Source organism: Lontra canadensis, unplaced genomic scaffold, assembly GCF_010015895.1.
Source record: "Lontra canadensis isolate GAN:19392208 unplaced genomic scaffold, GSC_riverotter_1.0 scaffold91, whole genome shotgun sequence".
NCBI classification, from domain to species: Eukaryota; Metazoa; Chordata; class Mammalia; order Carnivora; family Mustelidae; genus Lontra; species Lontra canadensis.
In genome coordinates, this window is record NW_022631085.1 from 7,789,655 (window position 1) to 7,815,568 (window position 25,914).

The window sequence follows — 25,914 nt, forward strand, 5'->3', positions numbered from 1 at the left end:
AGGCAATGTAATATCCACATAAAATCACCCGGTCTGCTACCTTAACATAATTGTTTTCGGTTGAGGTATTACCTTCTGGGCCTTTTTCTGGCAGACGTGTCACTTAAAATACGTTTAATAAGTGGTTATATACACTTTCTATATTCCACTCTTTTACATTATATTTGGGATTTTTTTTTTCATGCCATTACATAAGCAGGTCCTCACAATGATTTTAATTTGTGCATAGAATGCCATAGTCATTATTAAACCATAATTCATTACATTATTTTCCTAATGGTAAAATGTCCCCTTTTTTGCTACAGGATATAATGATGGAACGAACCTATTCATGTCCCCCCCTTCTTTTTTTGAACTGTTTGTAACAAACTCTTTGATGTAGAATTTGAAGGGTTCATGGCTGTAAACATCCTCAGGAGCCTTGGACCTATAGTGTCGTATTAATGCCCAAAAGGCTCGCTCCCATATAAAAGTACTATGCACCGGTTCTAAAATGGTCGAGAAGGCTTGAGCATTAGTGTTCTTTCTGCTGTTTCAGAAGGTGCATCTCAGCGTTGCCTCAGAGCTCCACGGATTAGTGAAAATGAAAAAAAAAAAAAAAAAGTTGTCTTTTCATCTTTTTTGGCCATTTAACTTTTTACGTATGGATTTTAATGGAGTTTCTATATCTTAGTAACTTATTAAAACTTTGATTGTAATATTACACACACACACACACACACACACACACACACAGTCCTAAATATAGCTGCATGGGGTGAGACCAAACGCTTAGAGCTGAAATATATCAACTGAGGTCTCCTAGCTCTGTGGCCTTGGGAAAGTTATTTACCCTTTGTAAGGGCCACGTTCCTCCCCTTTAAATTAGGGATTGTAGGGGTGCCTCAGTGGCTCAGTGGGTTAAGCCTCTGCCTTCGGCTCAGGTCATGATCTCAGGGTCCTGGGATCGAGCCCCGCATCGGGCTCTCTGCTCAGCAGGAAGCCTGCTTCCCCCTCTCTCTGCCTGCCTGCTTGTGATCTTTCACTTTCTGTCAAATAAATAAAATCTTAAAAAAAAAAAAAAGATTTTAAATTAGGGATTGTAATGGCACCAGCCTCACAAAGTTCAATGGTATAATGTCAGAGAACTGCTAAGTATAGTACTCGTCCGTGGGTACTCTGCAAGTATCACAGATCTAACATAAGAGTCTCCCTAAATTGGGATATATTCTTATTCATGTATATATTTTTTTAAGAAATCATTTTTTTTCTTTTTTTTTTTTAAATTGCTTAAATCTGGATTCTGCTAACTACGGCCCACATCACCCTGTAGGCTGCTTTTGTTGATAAAGTTTTATTGGGACCCAGACACGTCCTTTCATTCACCAGGCATGTCTGAAGGTGGTCCTGTGCTGCGGGGGCAGAGTGGGGTAGTTGGGACAGAGACCACGGAGAGCACAGAGCTGAGAATATTTACTGATTAGACCTTTTCAGAAAGATCTGTGGCTTTTGGCTTCAATATTAAAGGACAGCGTGTTCTTTTGAAATAATTCCAACAATATGGAAGAATTTAACATAACTCATCCCTCTTTATCCTTTAAGAACTTTTTCTTTGTAAAAAAAAATCATGTTTCTAAAAAAAAATTGAGGTTTTCTTTTTCATTTTGGGGGTAGAAAGTCCTTTTTTCCCCCTTTCCTTATTTTCTCTCTTAACTCCCAAAATGGAAGAATGTTTCTTTTTTCTTCTGTAAGTTATAACATTCATTACATTGCATAAATCTCAATGTCCAAATAATTTTTATACAACTGTGTGACCACCACTCAGATCAGAGTCAAGAACATGGCCAGTACCCCAGAAAGCTCCCTTCCAACCAGCTGTCCCCCCGAAGATGACCACCATTCTGACCTTCATGAATATAGATAGTTTTTGCCTCCTTTTGAATCTCAAATATATGGTAGAATCATAAACATCTATTGTATCTTTTTTTTTATCTTTTAGGACATTAATCCGTATCAGTGCATATAACTAAAACTCCTATTTATTCATTACTGTGTGGTAGTGCGTTGTATGAATATATAGCAGTTTATTTACATTTGCTAATGATGAACATTCGTGGTGTTTTTCACTTTTGTCTGCTTTGAACACTCTTATACCTTTTCGGTGCACGCAGGCACTTAATTGTTTGGGAATATACCTAGGAATGAAATTGCTGGGTTATAGAATGTGCATATACTCTGTTCTAACAGATACTTCCAAACAATTTTCAGAGAAAGAATGACCAGCTTAGGTTTCCATCAGCAGAGCGTGCGGTTCCCGTAGTTTCTGAGGGCCCGGTCTCTCCCCTCTGGGACAGAGGTACTGTGGGAGTCACTGCAGGCAGGAGTGTTCATGTTGGATTTTGTTGTACGACCGTAGACCACAGTTGAGAGACCCGAGTTCCTTCTCCATCTCTGTTCTTGTATAGAATGGAGCAAGAGGACTGTAGTGTCTCCCCCACATTCTTTCCTGAGTTGGCATCTGAATTTAAGCATGCCCCATCCCCCTGCACTCTCCCCCTCATCCCTGGCAGTAGTCTCACCCTGGACCTTTTGTTGCTTCAGATTTGGGAGCAGGAAGAAGAGGTCCAAGGAGCACCGCCACCTGTAAGGGGGGGGGAGAGAGCTATCATCAACGAGGTCGGAGAGTTTTTTTTCCCTTTTAATTAACATATAATGTATTACTTGTTTCAGGGGTACAGGTCTGACATTAATCAGTCTTAGGCAATTCACAGCACTCACTATAGCACATACTCTCTCCAGGGTCCATCACCCAACCACCCCTACCCCTCCCCACCAACACCCCCAGCGACCCTCAGTTTGTTTCCTGAGATTAAGAGTCTTTTGTCTGCCTCTCTGGTTTCATCTTGTTTCATTTTTCCCTTCCTTCCCCTAGGATCCTCTGTCTTGCTTCTCAGATTCCTCGTATCAGGGAGATCATATGCTAATTGTCTTCCTCTGATGGACTTACTTCACTTAGCATAATACCCTCTAGTTCCATCCATGTCATTGCAAATGGCAAGATTTCATTTTTGATGGCTGTATAGTATTCCATTGTATATATATACCACATCTTCTTTATCCATTCATCTGTTGATGGACATCTAGGTTCTCTCCATAGTTTGGCTATTGTGGACATTGCTGCTATAAACATTCAGGTACATGCGCCCCTTCGGATCACTACATTTTTATCTTTGGGTAAATACCCAGTAGTGCAATTGCTGAGTCATAGGGTAGCTCTATTTTCAATTTTTTTGAGAAACCTACATGCTGTTTTCCAGAGTGTCTGCACCAACTTGCATTCCCACCAACAGTGTAGGAGGGTTCCCCTTTCTCCGCATCCTCACCAACACCTGTTCCTGACCTGTTAATTTTAGCCATTCTGACTGGTGTGAGGTGGTATCTCATTGTGGTTTTGATTTGTATTTCCCTGATGCCAAGTGTTGTGGAGCACTTTTTCATGTGTCTGTTGGCCATCTGGATGTCTTCTTTGCAGAAATGTCTGTTCATGTCCTCTGCCCATTTCTTGATTGAATTATTTGTTCTTTGGGTGTTGAGTTTGCTAAGTTCTTTATAGATTTTGGATACTAGCCCTTTATCTGATATGTCATTTGCAAATGTCTTCTCCCATTCTGTCAATTGTCTTTTGGTTTTGTTGACTGTTTCCTTTGCTGTGCAAATCTTGATCTTGATGAAGTCCCAATAGTTCATTTTTGCCCTTGCTTCCCTTGCCTCTGGCGATATTTCTCGGAAGAAGTTGCTGTGGCTGAGGTCGAAGAGGTTGCTGCCTGTGTTCTCCTCAAGGATTTTGATGGACTCCTGTCTCACATTGAGGTCCTTCATCCATTTTGAGTCTGTTTTTGTGTGTGGTGTTAAGGAAATGGTCCAGTTTCATTTTTCTGCATGTGGCTGTCCAGTTTTCCCAACACCCTTTGTTGAAGAGACTGTTCCCCACCCCCATTGGACATTCTTTCCTGCTTTGTCGAAGATTAGTTGACCATAGAGTTGAGGGTGTATTTCTGGGCTCTCTATTCGGTTTCATTGATCTGTGTCTGTTTTTGTGCCAGTACCATACTGTCTTGATGATGACAGTTTTGTAATAGAGCTTGAAGTCTGGAATTGTGATGCCTCCAACTCTGGTTTTCTTTTTCAATATTCCTCTGACTATTCAAGTTCTTATCTGGTTCCCTATCCATTTTAGGATTATTTGTTCCATTTCTTTGAAAAAAGTTCATGGTATTTTGATAGGGATTGCACTAAATGTGTAGGTTGCTCTAGGTAGGATAGACATTTTCACAATATTTGTTCTTCCAGTCCATGAGCATGGAACGTTTTTCCATTTCTTTGTGTCTTCCTCAATTTCCTGCACGAGTATTCTCTAGTTTTCCAAGTACAGATTCTTTGTCTCTTTGGTTAGATTTATTCCTAGGTATCTTATGATTTGGGGTGCAATTGTAAATGGGATCGGTCTGAGCATTCTCCTAAGTTGTAACCCACCCTCTCCATAAAAAGACAAACTGGATCTTCCTTCTGCGTTGGTTATGGCCAGCACTGCCAACAGATATCAGGTCCTTCCTATAAAGGTCTCATTTCCCCTTTCTCTTCTTTCCTCTTCTCCATCTTCCCTCATATCCTCCTTCCTTCCTCTCCCCTTTGCTTTCCTCTCCACCCTCTCCTTCTCTTTCGTCCTCTACACCACAACCAAATCCCGAGTGCCCTTTAAGTCCCTGCACTGTTCTGGGTGATGGGGAATGCAGAGAAAATGGGCAATGGATGTGATCCTTTTGCTTAAGGACTCCACAGTCTCGGGAAGCTGGGTGACCAAAACAAAAGGAGCCAAAAGGTGGGGACGCCATTTTACCTGCTAAAAGAGTGAGCGTTTTCAGTGGGACGTGGGATTATCGCTATCCTTTTCTTTTCCTTCCCCCTTTACATCTACAGCCTTTTCAAATGCAAGGACCCCTTTGTGGCATTAAAAAGCCCTCATCATGTAGGAACACGATGAGTCATAGGATTTTCAGGACTATCAATGAAAAAATGTGCAGTTGTCCAAAAGTTACTGTGGATTCATTTATGCTCACCAGTACGCATGCCTTCCGAATCCTGGCAGCTGGACCATCTAGGGGTGTGGGAGGCAGACGGATGGAGCCGACTCCAGAGGTGCTGGGCATACCCAGGATTCACCAGTGACATCTTCCTGCAGCCTTACTCCAGAGAACTGGTTCTCGCCAACCCCGCCTTCTGTTGGAAAACTATGACCAGGTGCGTTGCCTGGTGTTTGATGGGACAGCCCAACCTCTGTGCTCTTCCTCCTCCTTCCTCAAGAGACACAGGGTGGGGACCCATGGCACATATTTCCCCCACTCCAAACTGCCGGGTTGATCCAGTGGCCTGCAGACCCCCACCCGATGCCCCCCCCCCCCCCCCAGCAAGGCCTCCTGCAGCCTCGGGCTCTGTCCACAGAGCAGAGACTTCAGCTGGAAGGTCGTAGCAACACATTAATGCCCAAGAGAGCCTGTCTCTGCATCTGACTGGATCCTTTTAGGCTTAACCCTATTTTTATGTTGCTTTTGTGACTTCTCAGCATTATACAGAAATGGAAGATTCTGACATTTCAATAAGAGAGACACATCTTCCAGATTTAGTCTCCATGTGTCCAGAAGCTTGTACTGTCCCCACTGCCACAACCTTACTCTGTTCCAAGTCCATGGACTGGAAGAGTTCCAGATCTGACCAGCAGCTTCCTTCTAGGACAGCTGGGCAAGGAGAGCATGTGGTCCCCACCCTGCAGACCCCGGGCTGTCCTCGCTCTGGGGACCACAGTGCAGAGCTCACAGCCACCAGACCTGTTCTCCTCGAGATGATGCCCTAGATTCTCTACAAAGAAAATTGTTCTTTTGCCATTTCCAGTTCCATTCGGGCTTCTGAGGAACCTGAAGTGCCCAGTCCCTGGGCCAGACATGAAACGGACTTGAAACGGGGTCAGTTCCCCTCTTGGTATTCACAGCAAACCCCGACGGGATCAGCAGCAAGCTCATCCTGACGTCTTTCGGCTATAGATGGAAGTTGCTTCCCACTGGGGAACCACCAAAGTCTATCGCTTGACTTCTTTGATTGGAACTTACTTGCCCTGAGAGTCAGGCTTGATTTCTGGGCTTCAGACATTCTTCCTGACCCCCTCTGCTTGGGGCTTACCAGGTTCCTTCCACTCTTGGGCTTTTGCTGATGCTCAGAACAGTGGATCACAAGCTAATCAAGGAGAGGAGCCTCATGCCATCGGCAGTAAACCTGGCTGTACGGACCCCCTGCTGTGGGTCAAGCCCTGCGCCAGGGACTGGGGATACAAAAAGAATATGGCAGGATGCCCACCCTGAATAAAGTCACCTCCTGATGGGGACTTAGATGCAAATGGAGATTAGACTCTAGTGTGACAGATGTCCTATTGACTAGAAACCCCGGACGTTGTAGAAGGAGAAACCTTGGTCTTATTCCTACATTCTTATGCATTCAGGGAAGACTTCCTGGAAGTGGAGACCTCTGAGCTGCATTCCACAGGTAGCCATTGGCAAGATTTCAGCATGACACCATGCAACAGGCAGTGGTGATAAGGATTATAATTCACAGTAGACCCTTATCAGTGTCTCCCTGCAAATTGGTTTCTCTCTGGGTCACCATATATCCTGGGAGCAGGAGAGTTTAAACTGCATGTCCTGCCTGCCTCGGAGACCAGGACAGGGCCCCAGTGGTGATTATATCACTGGAATGGAATTTACTGGAGACCGCCGCACTGTGTCCCTGTCCTTCTTCCCGTCTGCCATCCGCACGCACCTGTAACAGCCTGCCCGACATGATGGGTGAGAACACGGCTTCGGTCCAACTGGTCTCATCCAATGGCCCCCTGTTCCCACGACACCCCCACTCCTGAGCACAAAAGCCAAGTCCTTGGCAGTTGGCCCCTTCTTTCATTGCTTCTTCCTTCCCCCAAATTCTGAACCTCTCTCTGATGTCCAAACACTGACGGTGCACACCCCATCATCTCATCCGGCCAGAAAGCCTGGCTTGCGGGACGCTGTCTCCCACAAGCCTCTGAGCTCACGGAACCCAAAGACTGTGCACGATTTGTCTCCGAAAATATGGAGATGCTGCTCACCGTGTGCTCAGTGCTTTAGAAATGTTTTTCTCAATGACTGAGTGAGCGAGTGAATGAATGCAGAAGGGAGGGAGGCAAAAACCAAAGGGAAGTCCTCAGAGAACCAAAAAGCATTGGCTTCCTTGATGGGAAATGAAACAGGATATCAGAGCCAGCATCTCAAAACCACACACGGAATCTCCCCATACCAGCACTGCGTAGGGTCGGGTGCTCTGGCTGGAAACCACGAGAAACTATGTAGACGCATGCCCTCAAAGGTCCGTGAGTGGGCTGATCCAAGAAGATGCATGGCAGCCCGTTCTCGGGCCCTGGACAGGGCCTAAAGGTACAGCTTCGCAATGGACTTTCTACAACCGACCCCAGGAGAGAAACGCTCAGGAAGCCTGAAGGCCAGTCACGTGGCGCGCTGTAAAATCCTTTCCTGAAGCAATCCGCTTAGTTCTCCGACCGTCTTCTGCAATAGAATGGAATCTCATCTGAAAAGCTACTGCCGTCCCTCAGGAAATGCAGAGAACGCGTCGGAGGGCAAAGGAGCTGATTCCTCTTACTTTGGACATAACAGATTCTTCTTGCAGGGCTCAGCCTCCTCTCTGGACATGCCCTCTGCAACTGCAGGCTCCATGAATTGGCAGGGCAGAGGGAGGGGTGAGCGATCCACACCCCTCACCCCTGCCCACCCTGCCCCCCCCAAAGGCAACAAAGAACCATGTGTGCAGGGAAACGTGCTGAGTAATGAGTGTTTGCCAGGGGAGGGTCTGTGCAGCCTCATTCAACTCCAGCACGACTCCTATGAGCTAAATACCGTTGTGCTCCACTGGGTTCACACATGCCCGAGACGCTGAGCAAATGCCTCTCCCTGCCTCATCTGTGAAATGGGTATGATAGCGACACCAGCCACAGTTGGTTGATAGGAGGGCCACGTGAGTTAATGTTTTAAAATCCTAGTACAGTGCGCGAAATGGAACGGAATTTATGGCAACTCCGTTAAATAAGAGAATAGGAAAATAGATGAAGGAAGGGACGAGTGGCTGGATAGGTAAGTAGAATCTCGGGGCCAAGGTCAGATGGGTCGAAGGTGTGGAAGGCAGGTGTGTGTGGGCAGACAGGCTCACCCTACCTCCTGGGGCAGTCTGGACCTGCCAGGATGGCTTGCCGTGCTCCCCAAACCCTTCGGGGAAGGGCGCTCCCTTTTGTGGCTCATTCTGGTGTTTTCCACCTGGGATTTCTGGGATGGTGTGTGTCTGCATTGTCATTGATTCCTTCTCGCCAGTGAGAAATGCATGGCTGGTACCTTGTGAGCGAGTAGCCGGACGGGTATCCCACAGCCTCCTGCAGTAGCACAGCCCGAGCCGCTCGTGGAGGCACATGCACGGCGCTGTCTCAATTATTCTCGCATATTCCCTTTTAGATGTTCTATCTTTCCGGCTCCCACCTCTTAATGCCACCCCCTGACTCTGCCTTTTAGTGGCAACACTGGGAAGGGAGAGCTGGGATGCCTGCTCTGTGAGCCGGCCTCCCCGCCTTCCTCAGGCCGGCGCAGAACCCCGAGGTCCGGACAGATACCTGTAGCACACAGCATTCCCCCCAAAGACCAGACCCAGCAGGACTTCTGATCGGACATGACATGCATGGTTGCACAAGTGCTCTCGGATACGTAGGAGCTTCCCGTCCTTTGAGGTACGAACAGAGGGGGAAGCTTCAGCATCCTGCAGGGACGAAGACAGCGGGAGGGGGCCGGCTGCAAACCCGCAGTGGCCCAGGCTGCCTCGGCTCCCTGGAGAGCGCTCAGCCTCCGTCTTCCCAGCAAGAACGTGTCTGCTCCGGCAAACAGAGTTAACTGTCCCACTTCCCAGCTCCAGTTCACAAGACCACAGTGACAGAGATCACGGCCTCTTTGTCATGGAAGAAATGGATGGCGGAATGAAACGCAGAATGAGCATCTCAGAGCTGCTGCTTCCACAGCTGGCCTTTGCCGCCTTACCCGAGCTGAGGACACAGGCGCTGCTCAGCCTCCTGCTCCCGAGCCCATGGCAAGTTCCCTTTGGATCTGTCATTCCTTCTACTTACCTGGCAGACAGACTCACTAAGCACATCTGAGCGTGTCTGCAGTGCTGCCTAATTTAAGTCCAAGGATGCAAGGAAAGAACTAGAAACAGAAAATACAGGGGCGCCTGGGTGGCTCAGTGGGTTAAGCCTCTGCCTTTGGTTCAGGTCGTGATCTCAGGGTCCTGGGATCAAGCCCCGCATCGGGCTCTCTGCTCGGCGAGGAGCCTGCCTCCTCCTCTCTCTTTCTGCCTACTTCTGATCTCTTGTGTGTCAAATAAATTGAAAAACAAAATCTAAAAAAAAAAAAAAGAAAAGAAAATACGGATTCAGTGCTGCCGGCCATGAGAAATACCAGAATCCTAAAACACCTGATCACCCCCGAGGAGATTACGATATACTTGAGTAAATTAAAAATGAAATAAGAACATATTTGAACTACAGTTCTGTGCGCCAGGAGAAGGCCATGAGGCAGGAACTAAAGGACTTCGAAGTGACGGCAGCAGAGGCCGTAACTGGGATTGAGGACGGGGCATGCGCCCTCTTTGCGTGGTGCGGGTCTGGTTTCCCAGATCGCCTTCCTGGGAGAGAGGTGTTGGGTCAGAGGGTGGCACAAAGAGCTTTACGTTTACCCCATGAAAGGAATCCAGTGATATTTCTTCCACCCAGATGGACCCTGGTCTTGGCTCACAAACCTGGCTGTGTCTAGGACGACCCCAATGGGAACAGAGCGAGGTTCAGAGACCCGCTTTTGTGTGATCGTAGAGTCCAAAGGGAGAGGGACGGCGGCAGCGTGCTGGGGCGTCGAAGGGAAGGCGTCCGGGTCTCTGGGAAGAGGAAGCCGTGCTGTACATCAGGCACGTGGCAGGCAGAAGCGAGGGGATGAGCCGAGGGCTGCTGGCTGGACAGCCCCCGCCCCCAGGACAAGCATAATCCGCAGCAGCCCCCGCAGGCTGTTGGAAGGACAGGAACAGAGACCAAGAAGCCCCTTCCCCCACCTACACTGCTGATTAACCACACCCTTCCTGCCAGGCAATGAATTTATGAATTTATGAAAGGATAGGTTTCCTGTTTTTCCCTCCCATAAATGTGAATGTATTTTTAGCCATACAACAAAAGGTATACACATCTGTGTGGCTGGGGTACGGTGAGAGGCTAAATTGACAGGAGCCCCTTTCCTGCTGCAAACACATCCCAGTGCAGGATCAGAAGGGAGTGCTTGCGCACACACACATTTGCACGCACCGTGAGCAAAAGAACGGGGAAGACTTGGGTGCCGGTAACAGAGGGGAATGGGCTAGTCTCACATCACCTTCCACGGACACTCAGCAGCCTAAGGGGGTGTAGGGCTCAGGGGTGGAGACCGAGGCTTTAGCATCCACAAGAGGGGCCTGAACTATGCAGAGAGCAAAAAATGATACCCCTGCATGAATCTGAGAAACCCCAGTGAATCAGCGCATCTGTGAAAAGACTAGAAAAAAAAAACTGTCCATCAACACGAAGAAAGTACAAGAAGTTTTTGCCATCTGTTTGAAGCTCCGAGGGAGAAATTAAAACCTGGATGACTGGAGGTCCAAGCATCAACCCGTGGCAGGGAGAGCCACGTGTCTCATACAAAAACAGGTACACTGGAAGCCTCTGGAACCATGGCAGAAGCAAACTCAGCACCCCGCTGTAGGAACGTTTCTATAGCCCAGTGTGCTCGGGGTCCTCATGGGGTTTAGAGGGAAAGCAGCCCTGCTGAAGATGAGCTCATCCCCCGAAGTTACAAATGTCACAAGGAAGAACTCCACCGTGAGAGCCAGCACACGCAGCAAGCAGACAGTGTGAACCCCAGGAACCAAGGTGGTGGGTAGGAGGAAGGGCAGAGACTAATCTCAAATATGGTGGGTTTGAAATTATTAAATGTGGAGAAGTTTTTTAAGACTCGTAACAGAAGAATGAGACGTTATGATGAAAAAGAATGGGCAGAATTTTAAGATGGCGGGACGAGTATCACAATTAGAACAGATTAAATGAAAGCAGAAAGCTAAAATTATTAATGAAAGAATAAATGAGCTGGAAAATAGGTCTGTGGGAAGCATCTAACTGTAGGACAGAGGCATCAAGGAGTGGAAAAATATTAAAACAAAGTTAATAACCTGGAGGACAGAATGAGAAGGTTTAGAATATTTTAAACACAATTTTCAGGAGAAAAGATAGAACGATCATGTGTTCTTAGGGGGTTGCTGATTAAAACGGTGCGATACCTCTATGTACCTTATTAGAACGGCTAAAATCCAAAACACTGACAATGCTGATAAATTCTGGTGAGGGTGTGGAGCAACGGCGACGCTCATTCATTGCTGGTGGGGTCACAAAATGGCACGGCCACTTGGAAGAGGCAGTTTCCCACAAGGCTAAAGATATTCGTACCATACAATCCCACTGTTGTGCTCCCATATTTACCCAAAGGAGTTAAAAACGGCTGTCCACAGGAAAACCTGCACACAGATGCTGACAACATCCAATGATTCCTAATTGTCGTAACTCAGAAGCAGCCAGGATGTCTTTCAGCGGGTGAACGGTAAACAAACCATACCTCTATGCGATGGAAATTACTCGCAAGTAAAAAGCTGTCAAGCCACGGACAGAAGTAGAGGAATTTAAGTGCACGTCGTTCTCAGCTCATGTGCTAACACTGTGGTCACAGTTAACGGGGACTTAAAGGAAGGATCCAGAAGATACCTGGAGTTCCCACCGTGTACATTTCTAACCATAAATACAAGAGTAAGTGATGATGCCAGATCACTCTGGAACCCCTCAGTTCTAGTTCTTCAAAGCTAGAGTGCCTCTGCCTTGATCAGTTCCCCCCACCCCACCAGGTCAAACAGCAAACTGCTACAGCGTGAATTATCCCACTTATCCGCTTGGTCTGCTATGAACTGAGCAAGTTAAGTGCGAACGCTTTTTGATGTTGCTTTGAATTGATACTTTGGATCATTTTAAATTGTTTCATCTTTTTACAAATCAGAGGACTGCTCCCCTTGGAAAAAAAAAATACATCTTGTTATCATGAAAGAAGTCAGTTGGAAAAGGCTGCCATGTGCACTGTGGTTCCAGCTGTAGGATATTCTGGAAAGGGCAAAACTACGGGGACCATTAAAAGATGAGTGGTTACCAGGGGTTAGAATGGGGCGTGAAGAGAGTTGAACCGGCTGGCACATGTGGGACTTTGGAGGCAGAAGGACTATTCTGTCTGATACTGTAGTGATGGACACATGGCATTAGGCATTGGGCAAAATCCACAGAAGGGGACAACACAAAGCATGAACCCTAATGTTAATTGTGGGCTTTAGTTAATGTATAAAATATACATATTTATGTATAATATATTTACGTATAATATGTATATATAATAGATATTTTTCCATGTATATTATACATCAATATATGTATTATATAATATATATATATAATGTATATAAACCCTAATGTAAGTTGGGCTTTAATGTATCAAGATTGGTTCATAAATTAGAAAAAAAAATTACCGCCCCAGTGTCACATTTTAGTAAGAGAAATAGAGGGAATGGGAAGGAGTTATGGGAACTCTGTACTATCTGCTTAGTGTTTCTGTAACCCTAAAACTACTCTAGAAAAATATAGTCTACTGATTTAAAAAAAAAAGGGGGGGTATAGGGAAGGTTGATAGGCAAAGCAGGAATAGGTGAGATATTTTTCCAGAATTAAAGTCCTGAGTCACACCTCAAAGAATGACACAGAGTCCAGAGCCGAACAAATAATAAATCAAATCTACACCTAACATTCCACACCAAAGACAAAATGAAAGTCTCAAACCCCATCCAAAAGAAAACACAGATTGCACAGGGAGTAGCAAAAGTTAGATTATTAGCCAACTTCTCAACAACGGTAATCTAGATCAGAGGAAAACTCAGTAACATCTTCAAAAGGCCTGGGGGAAATAAGGATCAACTTAGATTACTCTGTTCAGCCAAATCATTCAAGAGGTGAATGAACCAAGAGCGTGACACACTAATTTTACGAAACTTAAAAAAAGAGCATTATGGAAACAGTAATTATGCTCACCTCTTCAAACGAGAAATCAAAGAAACATTTGGAGTGTTTCCTTTACTTTTTTTTTTCCTTTACTTTTCTTAGCATGTTTCGTATTGTATCTACAGACACGCGCGCGTGCACACACACGCACACACACACGACATGGTCATACTTTTCATTTGATATTGTATGCGTCCTGTTTGATTTTCGGTGTCCTTGAAGGATAATTTTTGAAGACTGAATCATAGTATAAGTGCACAGTTTAGTGAATTGCTAGACAGCTTAATTGCTAGACATCGAGATCAGAGAATTTCCTCCTAAATGGCAGCTGGATGAAATCCACAGAAACACAACGCCATGCTGAGCACGCCTCCTTTTTCTCTCCCCCTGAAAGCCCCACCTGCTCCTTTAACTAACTGCCGAAGTGAGGAGGGGTTGCATTTGCAAGGGGCCATTCAGAGCTGATTGGGATGTCTCTTTCCAGGGCTTTCTGCCCTCAGTGGGTGGCATCTTGGAACAATCCCAGATAACCTAAAGGGAGACGCAAGAGGGAACTGACCGCCGTGGGCCCGGCACGGTGCTGGGCGCTTCCTTCGATACAGCCCCGGGAACGCTACTATTTAGGAAAAACTTGTTGTGAGCCGGGCACTGCGTTTAGGACGTTTGCAGACTGCGCTCCTCTGGTCCTCGTGTGAACGCTAGGACGCGTGCAGCGCTGCTCTGGGTAGTTCACAGACGGGAGAGCTGCGGCCTGCAGCCCCCCAGCTAGTGAGGGGTGAAGTCCGAGCTGGGATGCGAGCGTTTCCGTGGTGGCAGCTGCCAGTTCGTGCCCCGCCCTGTTCCAGGCGGGAGTGGGTGCCGGGGACGGGGGTCGAGAAAAGGAGGGTGGGCGGAACAAAATGTAATTTAACTGTACTCGACGACAAATTGCCCTATTTGCCCTCCCGACAGCGGTCTTGGGTCCTGCTATCACCGGAGCGTCCCCGTGCGCGTGCGCATGCGCAGGCCTGGAGCGCTCGGTGAGGCGCCGGAGCGCCCCCCAGCTCCGAGTCCGCTGGCTCCGCCCCAGACCCCCCAGCGCACGCCCCGCTCCTCACTGCCCGCGGCTCTTGTCTCCCGTGCAGGCGAGATGGAGGAGCTGGAGACCCTGTGGCTCACGGGGATCTGCCACAACGAGAAGAACGAGGTGATGAGCAGCCAGCTGGACATCGACAACATGGCGGGCGTGTTCTACATGCTGGCGGCCGCCATGGCCCTCAGCCTCATCACCTTCATCTGGGAACACCTCTTCTACTGGAAGCTGCGCTTCTGCTTCACCGGCGTCTGCTCCGACCGCCCGGGGCTGCTCTTCTCCATCAGCAGGGTCAGTACCCCCGCCGGCTACTCCCTTCTGCGGCCTCCAGAGATCCGGGGCTTCCTGACTCCTGGGCTGGGGGTGGGGGGCGGGGGGCCCATCCTCCCCCCGGCTCGCCACCCCTTCTGGGGCCTGTGGGGAAGGAATCCAGGCTCTGGGCCTTCAGAACCCAGCCGCAGCAAGCCCAGGTGACCGTGCAAGCCCGAGGGGGAAGGAGAACGGGGGTGAAGCGGCTTGGGCATGAAAACGAGCTGAACGTGAGATGAAACCCAGCAAATGCCCCTGGGGTGTCAAGGTGAGGGAGCACTCGAGGATGCCAACCCCCCACCCTGCGAAGGGGTCCGTCCTCCTCAAGTCCTGCAGAGTATTATGGGACTGAAAGGACATTACTGGGTCTTCTAGTCTTTAAGAGGGAAAGTAGTCATCTGACTTGACGCAAAACTTTTCAGTTTTTAAATATTAGTAACAAATTCAAATAATAAAAAAATACCCGATAGGCCAAACGCAGCTGTCTGTGGGGGTCCACCGCTAAAATCCCCGGATAGGACATTACAGCTCACGCACGCGTCCCAAAGGGACATGTGTGCCAAAGCAAAATCTCGGTACAGTGCCATGCTTTGTGTACACACATCTAACCCAACACAGGGAGCGCGTGTAATGCGACAGAGCCTCAGACAGAACAAAGACCTCACTATGAGAAGATGCACACACATCAAATAGAAAACCAAAGTACACAGTCAGCCCAGCATAAACAACAGCCCAGAACACACCTGATGTCCTGAGCGCACACCGTACACAAGGAAACCCCCTCCTGGTGCACAGTACAGCATGTGTATGTCACCATAAAACGGTCCCTGTAATTCATCAGTAATGACAACAATCACGGAAATTGCTTCTACTTGCGGAGCCCCTGTATGTGCCAGGCACCCTGTAAGGGCTGTGTACTCTTCATCTCATTTAAGCCACAAGCCGTCTCTGTGAGGTGGGTACCCGTTACTGGCCCCAGATTACAGATGGGGAGACTCAACGTTAGGAGGTTAGGGAATTACGCAAGGCGGCACAGTCTTTGGTGGAGCTGGGACTTGAATCTGGGTGGCGTCGTACCAGCCAGAGCACAGACTCTTATAGAAACCAACGTCCAATACAAGCAACCCAAGAGATTTGATACAAATCATACTACACAACACATACGTGCACACAACGGACATGTTTACATGTTCAACACAGTCTCGTCACTTGGTTGCATCATATGTACATGTTCACTCCTCTTCTAACAGAATGTAACATTATCTTGCACTCAGTCATCTTTCCATCCGTCCACCCACCCATCCATTCATCCATCCATTCCACTCATCTGTCCATCCACCCACCCACCCATCCATCCATCCGTCCATCCATCCGTCTGTCCATCCACCCACCCACCCATCCATCCATCCGTCCATCCACCTATTTCATCCATCCATCCATCCGTCCATCCATCCATCTGTCCACCCACCCACCCTTCTATCCATCCATCCATCCATCTGTCCATCCACCCACCCACCCATCCATCTGTCCATCCATCCACCTATTTCATCCATCCATTCCACCCACCATCCATCCACCTATTCCATTCCACCCACCCATCCGTCCATCCATCCATCCACCCATCTGTCTGTCCGTCTGTCTGTCCATCCACCCACCCTTCCATCCATCCATCCATCCACCCACCCACGCACCCATCCGGCCATCTGTTTCATCCGTCCATCCACCCTTCTATCTCCTCTATCTACCCACCCCTCCATTCATCCATCCATGTGTTTACCTATTTCTCCTGTGTACTCACCTTGGAATGTTTTCACTCTCAAAGAATTTAATGAAAAACATCTGGTGGAAAACACCTGGTTTAGGGATGCTAATGGTTAATAATAATCATTTTTAAAGGAACTTGTATATTCTTAGCATTTGGTGATTTTAAGAACTTTGGAGATTTAGAAGGCACAGATGAGCTTAGTGAGGAGGATTTATTTTTCCGTTCAGTGGCACTCTTGCATTCTGTGCAAATACATATTTCCTAATTAACTTGATGGCATCTAAACACAGATTCCTTAAGAATAACAACGTGTGTGCACATAGCTAGGTATTATGCCAACTTTAAGCTAATTCTCTCCACCAGTTACTAAAGGCCTTCCATATCCAAACGACTCTGGGATGATCACGAGCAAATGCACACTTGTGCTTTTCCTTGTAAATCCTGCTTGTATCTGAAGAGTGCTCCCTCTGTCTGAGACGCCATTAAGGAAGCCGAGTGGAGAGGACTGTCGTTATGAGAAGTGAACTAAATGCCCCACTTGGAAGCATCTTGAGGGACAGGATTGGAGGGGGGTGGGGCACACAGGAGCCAGGCATACTGGAATCCGAACTTCAGTCTCCCCTCCCTCGGGGAGAGAGGACCCCGTGTCTCAAAGGAGCACTGCCAGGACTCCCGTGCCCCTCTGGGGACTCTCAGCCACCATCATTCCTGTGTCCTCAAAGGCGGCACGGAGCCCTGCTTCAGCACTGACCCTCCTTCTCCCCAGATAATATCTTTTAAAATGAGTGCAGCTTAATATGTATGAATAGAAGGATTTCATGTTTAATATACTTTCCTGCCTCTCTTGTTTGTTAGGGGAACTCGGAACGGCTCAGGCCCTGATGCCATGCATTGCTTAAAAAAAAAAAAAAAGTTCTCCCTTTCTCATCACGGGCTAACACACATCTCTAAAACTTGTCTTATGGGCACACTCATGCATATGCCACCTTACGTCTATATCCCTTACACAGAGAACACAGACAAAATCATCTCAGTTGTGCACACACAATTTTTTCTTTTTTCTTTTTTTTTTAACAAACCTGCAGTACAGAACCTCCATGTCAAGAACCCACCTTCCTACAAAGGCAAGACCACAACCCCACAGTTACTTACGGTTGCATGTGAATAAGGGCTGGGCCAGTTAGGTTTCCTCCATCCTCTCTCACAACCCCTGTGAGTTTGATACGCTCACCCCCATCCTATGGATGTGGAGAAACTGAGGCCCCAACAATGGCTGGAACAGGACCCTTTGGCTTCACCTTAAATGTCCTTGAAACTACAGGGTTCTTCCTATTTCACGGAGCAGGCCAGAAAAAGGCAGGAAAGGGGAAGCCTGTCCGTTGCACAGGGCTGGGTCCCGGGGTCCCCTGTGTCTGAGGGTAGGTTCCCTTCTGGGGGACAGAGATGCCTGCTGCTCTGAAATGCGCTTGCCCCCGAGGCACGTTCCCATCTGCCCAGGAGCCAGGTCTCTCTGTGAACCAGCTCGTGGGGCAGCTGGAGCACCCAGCCCATAAGCTGGCTGTCACTGCAGCAGACACGGGCAGTCCTCCCTGTGGGCTGGATGCCCCTCGGGAAGCTGCTGGATCATAAAACGGAATACAGACCACACCTACGGCCGCTCCTGGCCACTCCTGCACAGGGGAGAACCAGAGCTCCAAGAAGTCATTAGAACCCACTTTCTCCCACAGCCATGGCCTGTGCCTTGATTTTGACTTAAAAACAAAAACAAAAACAAAACAAAACAAAAAAACTGTTCTCTAGTCTGTGGGAGGCTCTTAATTTTTCTCTCCAAGATGCTCTCCCTCTCACATACAACGCAGTATTCACTCTCACCAGCAGAAAGAACTGCCTCGGTTTTCGGTCACGAGGAATGGGAGACAAAGCAAAGACAGACACCAGGGGGATGGAAACTGTGCGGCCTGCCCAGTGGGCTCCCCTGAGGGGAGTCTGGGGACAGTGAAGGGAGCTTCTGGCTCAGCCACACCCGGGACCAAGAGAGCAGAAATCAGACACTGCCTCAGTCCGTTAGCGCCACGATAACTACCACAGACCAGGTGGCCCAACAACAGCAGACATTCGTTTCTCAGAGTTTTGGAGGCTGGGTGCCAGCAAGGTCAGGTGACGGTCCTCCTCTGGGCCACAGACTAACCCTTGTGTCCTCACAACATGGAGGGGCTGAGGGTGCTCTCTGGGGTTTCTCTTCTAAGGGCACTAATCCCACTCACGAGCGCCCCACCCACAGGACCTCATCCCGTCCCAAAGGCCCCACCTCCTCACACCATCTACTTTTAGGGGGAGGATCTCAACATGTGAACTTGGAGGAGGGTACAAACATTTAGGCCTTAGCATATACTTCAGGGGTCAGATCCAGACTCCAGGGAACCATGGAGGGCTGCAGAGCCCACGACCCTTCTAGAATATTCTGAGAGAAGCCCTTGAGGGGAGAAAAGCAGATTGTCTGGGGCAGCACACAGTCCTCAGTGCGGCTCTCCTCACGGCCACAGTGGGGCCAGGAAGGCATCTCATTCCCACCCCTGGAAGGATACAGCCTTAGTCTCCATGTAACAAGACGAGACATGAGCAAGAGCTCTGCGGCCTGGGGCCCGCTCCTGAGGGAGAGTCTGGGCTGCTCCCTAACCAGAGCGAACCTTCTATAGCAGACCGCAGACGGCGCTTCTTGCCACTTTGGGAACATGGGCCCCAGGTGCTGGTGCTAACGTGTGAGGTGTGGAGGGGACATTGTAGGGCACATCGGGGACGACCCATGACGCAGGTCATCCTGCTCACGCTCATGGAGCCTCTCCTGAACCTGGGGCTTTGTCTGCATCGTATTATCCTGCCCTCTACCCCCCTGGAGAGTGTGTGGTTCCCACTTTGCAGATGTGGAAACTGAGGCTCAAAAAGCTTAGTGGCTTGTCCAAAGTCACAGAGCCAATGACAGATGGAGCTGGGACTCACTTCCATTGGGTTCCAGGCTCTCATTCTCTCTGCATTTCGCTGCTATGCACCCCCCTCCTCGGCAGCCCATCAAGAAAATGAGTCAACTCAGTGGGAGAAGGCTGCCCCCTACCCAGGCCGGGGGTGGGCTGGGTCCATCACCTGGACTCCTTCCCGAGGCTTCACCAGGCACATCGGCGCCTGGGAGCTGCCTGAGCTGCAGCCTGTGAGTCCCAGGGGAGCCAGGGGTGACAGAAAGCCATCAGCGGCCATCCCCCCATTCCTGAGATGTAACTCAGTTCCCTGACCACTTCGTGGGCCTCCCCCACGCGGACAGCCAGCTCCTCTTGGCCAGTGAGGGCATACTGCTGTCAGGGGAGGGGTGGAGGAAAGTTCTCAAAATCTCTAGCAGGGCACCGGGAGCTCATTAGAACAGTTACAGGTTTAGAAAAAAAAAATGTAAACTCTCTTTATAATACTAACCAAAGGAAGAAAAGGCACAGACCTCTGCTGACCCAAACATGCAGGAGACACACCAGTTCTCATCCACACAGGCCACGCCTCCCTGGGTCCGGGTGTAGGATTACTCTGTTACCGAGCTGGGCAGGGCAGGCACGGGTTCACATACACAGCCCAGAATCTCTGTGCTAGGTGAAGCCCACAGCGCACTGGTGTGACTGCAACCAGCCGTGGAAGCAAGGCAGAGGGGACAGAAGACCAGGCTGCAGGAAGGCGGGAAAGGGCACAATGCCAGGCTCTGGGGAGCCCAAGCCATGCCGCCCGGGGTGCAGAGGGTCAGGGAAAGAGATGCTCAGAGTCACTACTGCGGGTTCCCTGTGTACCGCTCCTGGAAGGCGGAGTGGACATTCTCCAGAAAGCTCCAAGAAAAATGCAGCCGTGCATACAGATTGAGGGTGTTGCAGTTCTGTGAGCATCCCCACGGCCGGGAGCCGGCGGGGCCACGGTCGTCAGGGTCCACAGCTACCTACGCACCCTTTCCACTAGTTCACACCGCAGTCAGCAGCGGCCACCACGTCTGCCTTACAGACCCCTGCTTGGACTGGCTCCCTGTCGGTCTTGGGAGGACCTTGTTCTGACCATCCCCTTTAGGTATGGCTGCCAAAATCTGGGGCCCGCAGCAGGGGAAGGAGGGCACAAATCACAGTGTTCCCGAAGCCGCCTTGCCTACTGTTGGGCCACAAAGCAGGAGCTCCTCTCTTGACTTACTTTGAAGTAAACAGCTATTTTTACGAAAGGAATGAGGCGGCGTGGAAAACCAGAGACCCACAGTCGGGGGTGCTTATGTCTGAGACACCCAGTAGTTCCCAAGTCCCTCCGTCCTTGGGCGGGTTTCAGGGCTGCATTACTGTGGCCTTGGGATTCTCCACCGTTCCTCATGGCTAGTAACCAACTCTTTGTCGAACAGACACACACACAAAAGGATATACTCGGTGGCATCTGTGAAAAGTCCCAAGTGGCCTCAGGGGTTCAAAGAGTGTCCTGTCTCTCCATCCCGGGCTCTGCTCTTTCCTAGGATGGTTTCACTCTCAGGCTAACACCCCCACAGGTGGCAAGACTAGTCCCTTGCAACTGCTTCTTTTAGCCTAACTTCTCCATCTTTCCTTCCCCAAAATGTCTCATCACCCACGGATTTTTATGCCCAGCCTTCAAGTAACCACAAAGGGTTTTCTCATTCACCTGCTTGGGTCTCATGCCTTGACGGCTAGCTTCAGCATGTGGGTAGGGGCAGGTTCCCCTAAAGAAGGAATAACCGGTGGTCCTTTTATGCAAGTGTAATAGCTGACTGGTATCCAGACTCCAGAGATGATCCTGAGAAACTGCAGTGAAACGTAAGCTAGCGACCCGCTACCAACTCGGTATCCTCCCCTGCCAGTGTGGAGGCCCTGAGACCGTCATCAGATACACAAGCACTAGCTGATAAGGACCTTTCCTCAGACTCCGCACATGACTCTTGGCAAAAGTGTTGGATAATCTCGAGCCAGAGAGACGAGCTCACTGGTCTCGTAGGTCTAGGAAACATTCCCGGGATTCAGACTGGACTTCAGGATCCCCTCCAAGGCCCCTCCAGGAAGGACACATCCCTCCTTTGCAGGTAAAGGCCGGCGTGCGGCGGTTTCGCGCTCCTGCTGCTGCTGACCCTGTCTCGTGTTCCTTCCCCCAGGGCATTTACAGCTGTATCCACGGGGTGCACATCGAGGAGAAGAAGAAGTCTCCAGACTTCAACCTGACCGGGTCCCAGAGCAACATGTTAAAGCTGCTCCGGTCGGCCAAAAACATCTCCGACGTGTCCAACGTGAACTCCTCGAGAATGGATTCCCCCAAGAGGGCTGCAGACTTCATCCAGAGAGGCTCCCTCATCGTGGACATGGTTTCCGATAAGGGAAATACGATCTACTCGGACAACAGGTCCTTTCAGGGGAAAGACAACATTTTTGGGGACAACATGAACGAGCTGCAGACGTTTGTGGCCAGCAGGCACAAGGACAACCTCAACAACTACGTGTTCCAGGGACAGCACCCCCTGACTCTCAATGAGTCCAACCCCAACACGGTGGAGGTGGCCGTGAGCACCGAGTCCAAAGCGAACTCGAGGCCCCGGCAGCTGTGGAAGAAATCCATGGAGTCGCTGCGCCAGGACTCAATGAGCCAGAACCCGGTCTCCCAGAGGGACGAGGGGGCGGCAGAGAACAGGACCCACTCCCTGAAAAGCCCTCGGTACCTTCCAGAAGAGGTGGCCCACTCGGACGTTTCGGAAACCTCGAGTCGGGCCACGTGCCACAGGGAGCCCGACAACAGCAAGAACCACAAGACCAAGGACAACTTCAAGAGGTCCGTGGCCTCCAAATTCCCCAAGGACTGCAGCGAGGTCGAGCGCTCCCACCTGAAAACCAAAGCCGGCTCCCCCAGGGACAAGATCTACACCATCGACAGCGAGAAGGAGCCCAGTTTCCACCTGGACCCGCCCCAGTTCGCGGAAAACATGGCCCTGCCCGAGAACGTGGACTTCCCCGACCCCTACCAGGACCCCAACGAAAACTTCCGCAAGGGGGACCCCGGGCTGCCCACGAACAGGACCGCCCTGCACACCGAGGACGTGCTCCCCAACAACGACAAACACAAATTCTACTCCAAGCACTTCACCCTGAAAGACAAGAGCTCCCCTCACAGCGAGGGCGGCGACCGGTACCGGCAGAACTCCACGCACTGCCGGAGCTGCCTGTCCAACCTGCCCGCCTACTCGGGCCACTTCACCGTGCGGTCCCCCTTCAAGTGCGACGCCTGCCTGCGGATGGGCAACCTGTACGACATCGACGAAGACCAGATGCTCCAGGAGACGGGCAGCCCGGCCGCCCAGGAGGAGGTCTACCAGCAGGACTGGGCGCAGAACAGCACCCTCCAGTTCCAGAAAAACAAGCTCAGGATCAGCCGTCAGCACTCCTACGATAACATCGTGGACAAGCCCAGGGAGATAGACCTCAGCAGGCCGTCCAGGAGCATCAGCCTCAAGGACCGGGAACGGCTCCTGGAGGGGAATTTGTACGGGAGCCTCTTTAGCGTGCCCGCCAGCAAACTCTCGGGGAACAAGAGCGCCCTCTTCCCGCAGGGTCTGGAGGACAGCAAGCGGAGCAAGTCCCTCTTGCCCGACCACGCCTCCGATAACCCCTTCCTCCGTTGCTATGGGGACGACCGACGCTTAGTCATCGGGAGGTGCCCCTCGGACCCTTACAAGCACTCGCTGCCGTCCCAGGCCGGGAACGACAGCTACCTTCGATCGTCCCTGAGGTCAACGGCATCCTACTGCTCCAGGGACAGCAGAGGCCCCGGCGACGTGTACATTCCAGAGCATGTTATGCCTTATGCTGCAAACAAGAACAGTATGTACTCTAACCCCAGGGTTTTGAACCCCTGCAGCAATAGACGTGTGTACAAGAAAATGCCTAGTATTGAATCTGATGTTTAAAACCTTCCATTGATGTTTTATCTATAGGGAAACATACGTAGCGGCCAACGTGCTGGAGGGTAAATGTCGGATGTCCGATGGTGCCCTGCAAAGAGGAAGAGGATTTAGGAAGGTATTTTTTTTTCCTTTTTTTTCTTTTTTTTTTTTTCTTTTTTTTTTGTCGGTTCTTTGCACATGGCTCCTTGCCATCGTCTTCCACTCAAGGAATCTTGGGAGGTGCGAGCTGAGCATGGCAGATACCAGATGGGTGAGTCCTTAACCAAAAACACAAACACACACCCGGGCAGGTCTCCCGGACGTGCTCACTAGGTATGTTGGCAATAAGAATGCGTTGGATGCCGGTGGTGATGCTCTGATTTCCTATATTCCAAACCCCATTACGGCCCGTCCGCCATGTGCCCTCATCAGAAATGCCTCGCGGTCGCTCTTGTTGTGAATAAGCAGTACGGTGTGCATGGACCCCCCGACTCAGACCCAGCAGTGACGAAAGCGTCTGCACTGTAGCGAGATTGACGTGCAAGAGATTAGCGAGTCTGGCCTTGTACCTGTTTTCAGCTTTAATGTTACGCCTCTCATCACTGCCCAGGCCCAGCCCCCGAACTCCAGGCTTCCCCCCAAAGAATAGCAAAAGCGTGTGTTCACAGTCACTATGCTACCTTCGTTAGAGTCTATTTCCAAGACCCGTCTGGAGTAAGCGGCCAGAAGGGCCCTCAGGCGGAGAGCTCCGAGGACCTCTCCGGACGTCAGCCTACGCGTCTCACGGAACGCTCTGTCTCCCTCGGCTTCGACGGTCTTGATCGGAGCCGCAGACTCACGCGTGTCTGTCTCCGATCTCTGACTTGCGGATCTCCCGTCTCTGACCCAGTGGCTGTTGTAGTCTATCCTGAAGACTTCCCGCGTACGTAAGTTTGCGTTCCCCCCCCCCCGCCCTTCTGGTGGCGACTCAGGGTTGTATAGTATCTGTTACCCCTCCTTTCCTCCCGGACTGACCCTCGCTCGTTCCATCCCCAAACGGCCATGGTGGCGTCTGATTACGTGTGTGTTGCTCTTCCCAGAGCGGTTACCGAGGTGGCTCGCGCCAGCAGCCGGGTGTGTCCCGCGATCTGTAAGAAGTTCAGGGCCCTCCGTCCACTCAAGGCTAGCCCTAGCTTTTGCGTCTGTCTTCCTCCACGTCATGAAATTCGGTTGGACGCGCGTTTCCACCCCAGCCTCAGATGGAAAACCTCCAGAACAGGAGACACGCTCATGCCCCCACCCTGAGCATCCTCCCAGTGGTGGATCAGCCTTAGTGGCAAAAGTGATTCCTCTCTCCCGAAATGTTCGCTCTCTGGAGTCAAAACCACTTCACCAGCACCAACGGGAATCTCTGAGAAACTCCCCAGAGCATTTGTCATTTCCGAGTCACCCCCCCACCGTCCTTTTACTTGACTCAGACCTGTGCCTCTATGACCTGGAATGAGAGTCGTTTAAAAACACCGGGGCCAGAAGGGGTGTCTGCCACACGGGAAGCTTGCAGCACAGGGAGACCCACGCCAGGTGCCAAAAAAAAAGCGGGGGAGGTAGTTGTTCTGCGGTGACACACCAGAATTTTGTAGCTTAAAAGTTAAATATAAAACCCACAGACCACATTAGTTAACCCTTTTTTTAAGAGTTCGAATTCAGTGTGTTTTAACTTCACGAATGTCCCGGAAAGAGCGAGGGTAACTAGCCGTCAAGTCTGGTGGAGTCGCTGAGTTGTCCTGGCGACAGTCAGCACCAGCCTGGGCTAACGAGCCTGCCCGTCTGCTGGTTTCCTCCTGCGTTTTGCTCTGGGTTCCTGGAGAACGGCACCCGAGTGGCAGGTTGAAAAGTCCCCCTGTTTCTTTTCCTGACGGCACGTTGTGCTCGGTCAGTAGTGTTTTCCGGCGAGTGGGCAGGTGCCACGAGCAATTCTCTTAGAGCTTGAGGACTTCGTGAACGGCCCCATCTTCGGGCAGGTGCGCCCAGTAATGATGAGAAGTGGTTGCAGTAGTTTTAGGATCTTCAGTGGGGAGGCAGCGGCGGCCACGGGCGAGGACATCTTCCTGTCACCGTGCGGCTGAGAGGCGGAAGGGGACGGCTAAGGCACTGCTGACAAACATATCCAAATGTTGCATTTTCTTTCTCAGATGTTGTGCTTTTGCCCCAAGACCCAGGAATGGAGAAGCCCAGACTAAAGGGCCTCATCCAATTTCTATTCTTTGGCAAACTCCTGGCTGTCTTATCTTTCAGAATTCTCTGCCTTTGCCCTCCCATCGCTTTCCAGACCTACATTCCCCCAGCCAGGATTCACCTCATTTCCCCGACACGAAGGGCATGTCATGACATGAGATGAATTAAAAGTCTCCCCCAGCACACAGAGCAGGGACATGTCATCAACCCAAAGAGGCTTTCTGTCTTCCTCCTGTGTCCTCAAAACCCGGGCGGGGGTGGGGGGCTGCCAAAAGTGACTCGAGACCTCCAGGGAGAATGGGAATTACACTCAGAACTGTTCCATAGATCAAACCCCTTCTTCTAACAACAGCATT

The 25,914-nt window shown here is 50.2% G+C and overlaps 1 protein-coding gene across 2 annotated transcripts in view; it reads left to right on the top strand.

Moving 5' to 3' along the window:
• GRIN2A (glutamate ionotropic receptor NMDA type subunit 2A) overlaps positions 1 to 24,395 on the top strand; it is a 364,634-nt gene extending 340,239 nt beyond the window's left edge. The window contains exons 13-15 of one of the 2 annotated variants that reach the window (XM_032836344.1): positions 14,389 to 14,627; positions 21,569 to 23,282; positions 23,396 to 24,395. In XM_032836344.1, the coding sequence (XP_032692235.1) occupies positions 14,389 to 14,627; positions 21,569 to 23,282; positions 23,396 to 23,409 (1,967 nt within the window). In that variant the 3' untranslated portion in view covers positions 23,410 to 24,395. Of the gene's footprint in view, positions 1 to 14,388; positions 14,628 to 21,568 lie in introns of both variants that reach the window. The other variant, XM_032836343.1, reaches the window with a different exon arrangement.
• Positions 24,396 to 25,914: the final 1,519 nt, after the last annotated feature.